Genomic DNA, 9,802 nt, shown 5'->3' on the forward strand with positions numbered 1-9,802 from the left:
GCTCCCACAGCAGCAGAAGTCGGATCTGTCTCGGTTTCTCCTCTACACCCTTCTATCTCTAATATTGATCATGTCATTACTGAATCTGGTCCCATGTATCAGACTTCCATGGCTCAATGTGTTATGACATCTCCTCCACTCTTGTGCTCCACTGGCCCCTTCTTACGTCCGCCCTCCTCTCCCTCTGCGTCTCCCCGGTCTCCCTCTGAATCCTCCCCTCCCCACCCATACTTTTTACGCTCCAGGTCTCATGCTAAAGAATTATCTGCTCCCCAGGCAGGCTTGGGTATTTCTATACCAGAGGCCGGTTCCCTGCCTACCAGAGGAAGGAAATCTCATCTTTCTAAAGCTATTAAGATTGCAGGGGCGGAGGTTGTCTCTGGCCGACAGTCCACCATTGTTGGGGTCCTTAGAGCAGGACATGCCCCGCGAGGTGTTCCGCCATGAAGTGTTTATCATACAACTGCAGAGGACTGGCTAGCTCCTCCAAGAAACTAGCCATGAAGCGTCTCATCGAGACCGATCCTATTGACATCATTATGCTCCAAGAAACTCTCTGCTCGGCTGATCATATCATCTGCTCTATGCATTCTATTACCCCTGGATGGATCTATATTGCCCTCGACGCTGCTGGGTGCTCTGGTGGTCTGGCCATTGGAGTTAACCCACGCACCATTAAGGTGGAGGCCTCTTGGGGGGGGCTGGCTACCTGGGGATGGATATTTTCACCGCCGATCTGGGAATGAACTTAAGGATTGTGAATGTTTACGCCCCTTGTAATCAGAGAGAACAATTCTGGCAGAGGCTCCTCCATCTCAACCTTTTGAATGATGAGAAGACTATTATTGGTGGGGATCTCAATTTTTCTTTGGGATTTAGGGAATCTTGGGGATCGGCGGCGCAAATAGATCAAATCTCAGATTATATGACAAGCCTATTAGAACAGACAAATTTTGTGGATGTCCCCATGCAAAAACTTCTTCCTACCTGGAGAAATAGGAGAGTGGGAGATGCTGCACTAGCCCGCAGACTGGACAGATTTATTATGAAGGACACACTTCTTCAGAGGCTGCATCATTATAAGCAATGGGTGGGCACAGGAGGCATTTCGGATCACTCGCCTATCTATCTGGAAATTCAGGGTCCCTTCAAGAAGCCAAAAGCCCCATTCAAATTCAATCATACTTGGCTGAAGGACCCAGCATATGTCAAGATGATATCTGAATATTGGGTTAATCATCCCATTAATGGAACAGAATCATTTGCAAAAGGGTTCTGCAGGAATCTCGCCGAGATTAAGCACCTCTCGATTAAATGGGCAAAGGATAAGCAAGCTCGAGACACCTCTCATCTTATCAACATTGAATCAGAGCTGAGCGCTTTAACGGATGAACGGGGACTGGGATTTATCTCTGCAGCGGACAAGAGTCGTTTGATAGAATTGGAAAACCAAAAGGCCAGCATTCTTAAAGAGCGTGAAGAATCTATGCGATTGAGAAGTAGGGCTATTTGGATACAAGCAGGAGATGACAATTCAAAGTTCTTCCACAGCTATGCCAAAGGCAGAAAGGTATCCAATACCATTTGGAAACTTCCTACTCCAGAAGGAGATATGGCGGACTCCTTCAACAAGCTTGCTCGCCTGGGCATATCCCACTTCCGTGAGCTCTACAGATGCCCACCTGAAGCCAATCTACCAGATATCATCCAAGTGGCGAGTCATTTTCCGAGATTTGTTGAGGAGGAGGATGTGGAGCTTCTTAATGCTCCGGTTACTACCGGGGAGCTGGAAGGTATACTAAAATGGTTCAAAAAAGATAAGAGCCCTGGACCGGATGGGTGGACCATAGAATTTTATTTAGCCTTTTATGATATTCTGGGGCAGGATCTTCTGAATGTCGTGGAAGAAAGCAAAACTTCTGGATCTATCTACCACGCTATCAACTCGACCTTCATAGCCCTCATTCCGAAATCTGACTCCCCATCTTCCTTTGATGATTACAGGCCTATCTCGTTGTGCATTTTCCTTTACAAAATCATTTCCAAGACCATCGCCTGCTGGCTCAAACCAATTCTTTCCAGACATATCGCCCCCCAACAATTTGCCTTCCTCGATTCCAGACAGATTCATGAAGCCATTGGATTGGCTCAAGAAGCCATTCACTCCATCTGGTCTAAGCATCTCAAGAGTATCCTTCTCAAGATTGACCTTTCCAAAGCTTTTGATCGTACCAATTGGTTGTACATCAAAATGATTCTCATCCATCTGGGATTTCCCCACTCTTACATCTCTTGGATTATGGCCTGCATTACCTCCCCATCATTCAGCATTCTTATTAATGGCTCAGCCTCCCCCTTTTTTCACTCTGAAAGGGGACTAAGACAAGGATGCCCTCTGTCCCCCCTGCTCTTTCTGCTTATCATGGAAGGCCTTAGTCGTCTCATTGACTCTGCAAAAAGGGCAGGTGACATCCGGGGCCTCAGGATCTCAGAAATTTGCTCACTCACTCACCTGCTCTTCGTGGACAATGTACTCATTCTAATGGATGGCAGCATTCGCGATTCCATATCTTTTTCAAAGATCCTTCTTCTCTTCTCTTCTGCCACAGGTATGCTCGCAAATCAATCCAAATCCACTATCACTTGCTCGCATACCTCTGTTCAAGAATCATATTTTGCCCAACAGGCTTTTCCCTACAACATTCACCCCTTGGATAGGGGCCTCAAATATTTGGGCTATTGGCTAAAACCTACCTGTCAAAGAACCGTCGATTGGGTTTGGCTGGTATCAAAGTTGGAGAAGAGACTAAATGTATGGAGTTTCAGATATTTATCAAGGGCCGGCAGACTGGTGCTCATTAAATCTGTCTTAGAAGCCACTCCAGTCTTCTGGATGGCACTTGCATGGATACCGCGGAATATACTGGGGCGGTTAAAACAGCTCTGTAACAGATACCTCTGGAATGGTAACCAGGACAAAAGATTATTCGCCTGGATCAGCTGGCAGAAGATTACCCTACCAAAGAAATGGGGAGGATGGGGGCTCAAGGACCTTCCTGCCTTCGCTCAAGCACTTTTTGCAAAAATGGGTTGGACCCTTATGACAAGTCAGAACCTATGGGCTCATGTATCATACCATAAATATATATGGCCCCAAAGGTTATTGGATTGGATCAGATTACCATCCTAGCAATCAAAGGGTTGCTCGTCGATATGGAAGGCTCTAATACACTCCCTCCCACTCATCCGTGACAACTTGGTCTGGAGAATTAATGATGGAATGTTGGGCAAGATAGGGCTAGACCCGTGGATTGGCAGTGGAGGAAGACACTTACTCAGCAGAGAACTCATCAGACTCCTTAATGTTCGAGAAATCAAGGTCTTTGCTGACATTGCTGATCAACAGCGTACAGATATATTTTCACAGGCTTGGAAGTCGGCCCTACAACTCGATCTTCCTCCAAAATGGCATCTGGAATGGGACAATTTCATCACAACATTAACTGAATCTCATATTCGGATTAAACAGGGGACAGACGAATTAGTATGGTGTATGGCTAATAATGGTATTTACGCACCAAAGCAGGGTTACAGCACTCTCGTAATGCACAAAAAACCTGATTCGCTCTGCAACTGGTGGAAAGATATATGGCAGTTAAAGGCTCCCCCTCGCACCAAGCTCTTCTTTTGGTGTGTACTTAAAGACATTGTTCCCACAGGAGAACATCTCTCCCATCGAGTGATATACGGGCCATCTTGGTGTATCCTGTGCAAGGCGGCAGAAGAAACAACTGTGCACCTCTTCCTTCATTGCCCGGTATCACAAGCTCTTTGGAAAAACATCTCCTCTTCTATCGGCTTCACTGGAACTTGGAACGGGGTTGATATTCAAAGCTCATGGGACGATTCGAAACAAAGGCATCCAGGCTCAAAATTATTGAACCTTCCCTTAATTGTTGCTTGGCATATATGGAAAGTTCGAAATCGATATATTTTTGAGAACTTGACGGTGTGCTGGCCTCGTACTGAAGCCAACATTATCTCCTCCTTCTCTGAACTACCTGACCCCACTCCCACCAGGGTGAGGAGTATTCTGCCTCCTCCTATTATTGATATAACTACCCCCTGGGCCTTCTTCGACGGGGCAGCAAACCAAACTAGCTGTGGGGGAGGATTCGTGCTTCATATAAATGAACATCATAGATTCAAAGTAAAGATGGGGCTTGGTGTGGGCTCAAACAATTTTGCGGAAATCATGGCCCTTCGCAATTTATTACACTTCTCTCTGGGACAGCTGTGTCAAAATCTTAATATTTATGGGGATTCGAAGACTGTTGTAAATTGGTTCAATCATATTACAATATGTCACATACACACTCTCAGCAATATAATGTATGAAATACAAACTTTCAAAGCAGCATTTAATCACATCTCTTGCCTTCACATATACAGGGAACATAACAGCTGCGCTGATCAATTATACAAGGAGGCCTCGGCACTACCCAGAGGAGAATGGGTAATATTGGAACAGCGAGGGTCTGAGGAGTACCGCTTCTTCCACAGGCCATATATAGACCAGAGAAACCAGTAGGGACAACAGTCTCGGATATTAGAGAAATTAATGCACAAATCTGGAATTTTTTGACTATCTACGAATACATATAAATAGAGGAATTTTGACCCTGCGTGGTCTTGTACAGGCAAACAAGCCAGACAGTTTAAATAGGCTATCATCAATATATTTGGTATACAAATGACAGATCACCCTGCGTGGTGGATCTTGGTATGAACAGTTTTAGCATATGCTACCGCATTTACAATATGTAATTTTCCCCTTTAATGAAAACTACGGATTTTTCCAGTGGAAAAAAAAAAGAGACAAGCATGCGTGCTTTTACCTTGTCTTCCAATCTCAATAGAGATCTAATCCAGGTGGCTCCAGAAAGGGTAAAGAATCAAAGTCTTCAAAATGAAGTTAAACTAAGAGCAGGTTGTACTGCTCGACATTATGATTTCAGTGGCATAGACGACACTCAAATATGAGTCTGTATGACCAACTTATTGTAGTTTGAAGTTTGACAAAAAAGACAAAAAAAAGGCCAACAATGTGTCACATGGCATCTGAGTTAGCAAATGGGTCCCACAGTGTACATGACATCCCATCAACCATTAACACATGACCGTTTATCATTGTCCCTTACCCTTCTAAAAAAGACAAAAATAAATAATATTATTGAAAAAAAATAACTATATATACAAATGTTTTAATATAATTGGTATTAACATAACTATATTTTAAAACAAAAACAACAAATTTCCAAAAACAACTTGGTTATATACTATATATGGTGCTATTTAATTATATATGGTTATTTAAAATAAAATAACCAAACATTATTTATGGTGGGTAATGCCAATGGATTAACAAACCAGCAAAATTTATGAAAAAAATGGTGATGGGGCATATTTATGATGCTAATGGATCCACACACACACACACACACAGATCTGGATCTTGGGGGGAGGCCCCCAAGATCTAAAAAAAATTGAAATGGATCTTGGGGTAGAGACCCCCAAGATCTGAAAACTTGAATTGCCAGAAGAAAAATAAGGAGAATGCCCAATAAACAAAACCACAAAGAAACTTTTATTTAAAATAGTAATGGAAATAAACCAGCTAGGGTGATGGTAGCTTATCTCTGAGAAGAGATGTGTGGCTACATGCCTCTGATCTGTAAGGGCTACATTGTGGCGGACAATCTGTCCTTTTACAAAATGTGACTTGTTACTTATAGTATTTTTCAGTTACAATACAACGGGTCAATTCCATGGGTGAATGAATACCATGGGTGGATTTTACAATACCACGAGCGGATGCCATTTACAATACCATGGGTAAATTCCATGGGTCGATGAATAATATGGGTGGAGGAGTACCATGGGTGGATTTTACAATACCGCGGGCGGATGCCATTTACAATACCATGGGTAAATTCCATGGGTCGATGAATAATATGGGTGGATGAGTACCATGGGTTGATGCCATTTTCCATTCGGATCATTCCTCCCTCCTTAAGAAGCAATGGTCCCCATTGCATAAAGTTCCCTCCTGCGAAGCCTTTGTGGAATATGAAGAGCCACTGAAGATAAGGGTTTTATGTGGTTAACCCAAAACCCTGATAAACAAAGATTCGAGGATAGAGATACCCTGTAATGCTTGTGACCAACTATGATTCTAACAATGTGCGGCCTAGCAAATGGACTTCGATGACAAGGATTTTATGCGGTTGACCCATAACCATGATGTTGGTTGCTGATGAAGTAGCAGGTGCCTACATAGCTTGGGGTGGGAGGGCACGTCTCCAAATAACCCAAGTCGAATGCTGCTATGTTGAAACTGATGAATGTGAAGCAGGTGCCTATTAAAGTGGGGTGGGAGGGCACGTCTTCAATGGAAACCCACTCCGAATGTTGCTCCAAAGTTAAAATGGACATAACTCGGCCAATATAACTCAGAATATTTATTATAACCTGTTTTTAGAAGGAGAAGGATCATTTTGCATCTTCCCATGAGTTAGAAATCCCTATCTGGACACTCTGAGATCTCATATTCGCTCTACAATAGTTCCGTCGTCACAAAAATTATGATAAAATAGTTGATTTTAAATCAGCGATATCTCCCACATCTGAACTCTGATTCGACCCTTTTTTTTGAAATTGGGTGATTTTTTGAGAGGAATCATAATCTGGTATTTGTTTTTGTAAATTTTGTACCAAATGTTTCAGATCTGATCTGCAAAGTCGCCGCCCAAAAAAATTCCTGCAAAAAATGAAAAAAGAAAATTTCTTCCTGCTTGACCTAAGAAAGTGTTCCGTGGAGGTTGTAGCACATGCCTGAAGTTTGTTGAATATTGCTGCAAAATTTGAAACTGAAATATGCATCAAACCCTCATTCCCATGGAATCATAACCTACTCTGATACCACTAATCCGGATCTTGGGGGAGGCCCCTAAGATCTAAAAAAAATTGAAATGGATCTTGGGGTAGAGACCCCCAAGATCTGAAAACTTGAATTGCCAGAAGAAAAATAAGGAGAATGCCCAATAAATGAAACCACAAAGAAACTTTTATTTAAAATAGTAATGGAAATAAACCAGCTAGGGCGATGGTAGCTTATCTCTAAGAAGAGATGTGTGGCTACATGCCTCTGAACTGTAAAGGCTACATTGTGGCAGACAATACGTCCTTTTACAAAATGTGACTTGTTACTTATAGTATTTTTCAGTTACAATATCACGGGTCAATTCCATGGGTGAATGAATACCATGGGTGGATTTTACAATACCACGGGCGGATGCCATTTACAATACCATGGGTAAATTCCATGGGTCGATGAATAATATGGGTGGATGAGTACCATGGTTGATGCCATTTTCCATTCGGATCACACACACACACACACACACACATATATATAACTAATATATAAATATGGATTCGATAGTTAAAACAAGTGTTAAACTGGTGGTTATAAATATAGAATTGTTATGGCATAGGGCCACTTAAAACCAATAACAAGTGGTTATGTTTTGTAATTGTTTTAAACAAAAACTTATAACTAGTGTGCCACAGGGTATCAATCGACGCCACACTTGCAATAGCCGATGATATTGTCAATGGGCTATGAGTTGGAACTTATAAAGTTTCCCAACCGAAAACATTATAAACTTATTGCATTTAAGCGATGGAGGACAGAGCTGAAACAACGAGAGCACACAAAATCTGAGGCAACGGAACCATGCCTAGCACATAGACCGAGGAGGGTGGAACAATGAATTAAAGAATTTTAAAGGAATATTTTAGATTCCCTTGAGCTATTTTTTTACAGTGTTACAAATATGTCAACTTTATCCTCAGATTGATCATTATTTTTCTAGGGTAATGGTGTGGTTAGTTTTTTTATTTGATGATAGAACCTTGACTCCAAAATCTACAGAGAATCTTTAAGGCATCTTTGTGATTCCCAAGGAGCCCAAATTTGACCAAGATAAAAAGAGAATTTGTTTATACTCAAATTTCACGGTTTTTTTGCAAGGAACACGATGGTGCATGTCGTGTATTTATCCGAGTATCTGATTTTCAAGTTGTCCCAAACTTGGAGGTGTAAGGTGTATTTTTTCCAGGTGTTTATTTGATTTTGTTGAGATGATGATTTGAATTTGAGATCCATATATGCCACCTTGTTGGAGGATCATTGTATGTCACTTTACATGAGAGATTGTTATTTTGTCATACTTAATAACAACTTTTATGAATGAAAGTTCTCAAAGATGGTAGATATTTTTTTCAAAATTTACCAATCATAGTATTTAAAGGGTAAAAGAGAGGATGATTAAAATTAAGGGAAAAGTCCTAAAATAGTGAACTTCTCTCTTTAAAAAACCTATCCTAGATGTCCATCATATATTAGAAACAAACAAACCTTTTTCACCCAAATTACAACCCTTTTTAAGTAATTAAAAAGTTTACTACTTTTAACTATGATGTGAAACAATAAAAATATTGTAAGGCCCAACACCCCGAAAAATTACCCACCAAGAGTACATTAACACAAACTTCAAACAACACATTATTAAAATCAAAAAATTTATCAAAATGTTATAAATTACTCTAAATGATTTTCAAAGCATACAACTCATAGACATTTACATTTAATATGTTTATATGATGTACTCTCTATTGAATCATAATTTTGAAAAAGAAAATTCTTTAAGAAATTTTTTTAATCTTGATATTAAGTTAAAAATAGATATCTCTTATTCTTTTCTCAAAAAACCATTGCAAAATTATTTATAAATTGTCTTTCTTAAAAATTTACATATATAACAGTCTAGTATGCACGTATTAACTTCATTTGAACTTAAGAAGAATCACACCAACCTCTGTAAGTTTAGGGTACTTATCTTTACACAAACCTGAATAACTTTATTATATTGCTCTTTTTATATAATATAAAATTTTGTAAAATTAATATTATGAAAAAAATTATGATTGTGTGGTAGCAAGTCCCTGCCTTGATTGAGGCTTGTAATTTATAGACAAATACATATATTTAAGAATAATATTAATTGATTTCCTGGAGTTGAACCATGAACTTAGACGTCTGAGTTAATGAAAAATCAAATGAATTTGCTCTAGCTCAGTGAAAAGTCGTGCACATAATACCACCTATAATGTTTTTTATATTCATGAGCTTGCATACTTAGAGTAAATCTTAAAGGTATGTGTACCACCACACGTTCATGCTCTGTATTTTATAAACCAAAAACATTAGACATTCAACTGTCTACCTTTTATTTACTCATGATATTACGGTATACAACTCTTGTTAATCATAATATTCCCTCATGTTGTTGGAGTTGTAATGTATTAAGTTTCAAAAACATACACACGAAATTAGAAGTACAATTTTTTGATTGTTTACGAATACATTGAATTGAATTTTTAATAAATTTGATAAATGAATATGATTTTGTTTTTCTAAGTCTCTAGAATTCTCTATTTTTATGGCAAATCTCAACGTTATTAAGAATTAATTTTTTAATATATAATAACTATAGGTGGCATGTGGAAGATGGATTATAGCTGGCACATGGAAGATGGATGGTAAGATTTTGGCATGATCTATTTTAATTATTAACCCAGTGTACCATACATCTCTGTTTAGCATACATTTCTGCATGAAAATTATGTGGTTGCTCCATTCTTCTTTGCACTTTCCAGAACCAATTCAATACAGAAG

At 39.6% G+C, this 9,802-nt stretch overlaps 1 protein-coding gene across 1 annotated transcript; it reads left to right on the forward strand.

Moving 5' to 3' along the window:
- The first annotated feature begins 443 nt into the window (after positions 1-443).
- Positions 444-4,591, forward strand: LOC149139272 (uncharacterized). Its single transcript, XM_089450666.1, has 4 exons — positions 444-680; positions 785-1,793; positions 2,349-3,089; positions 3,297-4,591. The coding sequence occupies exons 1-4, from the start codon at positions 444-446 to the stop codon at positions 4,589-4,591; spliced, it is 3,282 nt and encodes a 1,093-aa protein (XP_089306792.1).
- Positions 4,592-9,802: the final 5,211 nt, after the last annotated feature.

Source organism: Pinus tabuliformis, chromosome X (assembly GCF_031772625.1).
Source record: "Pinus tabuliformis cultivar Carrire ecotype Pingquan chromosome X, CPIR1, whole genome shotgun sequence".
In the NCBI taxonomy this organism is placed as follows: domain Eukaryota; kingdom Viridiplantae; phylum Streptophyta; class Pinopsida; order Pinales; family Pinaceae; genus Pinus; species Pinus tabuliformis.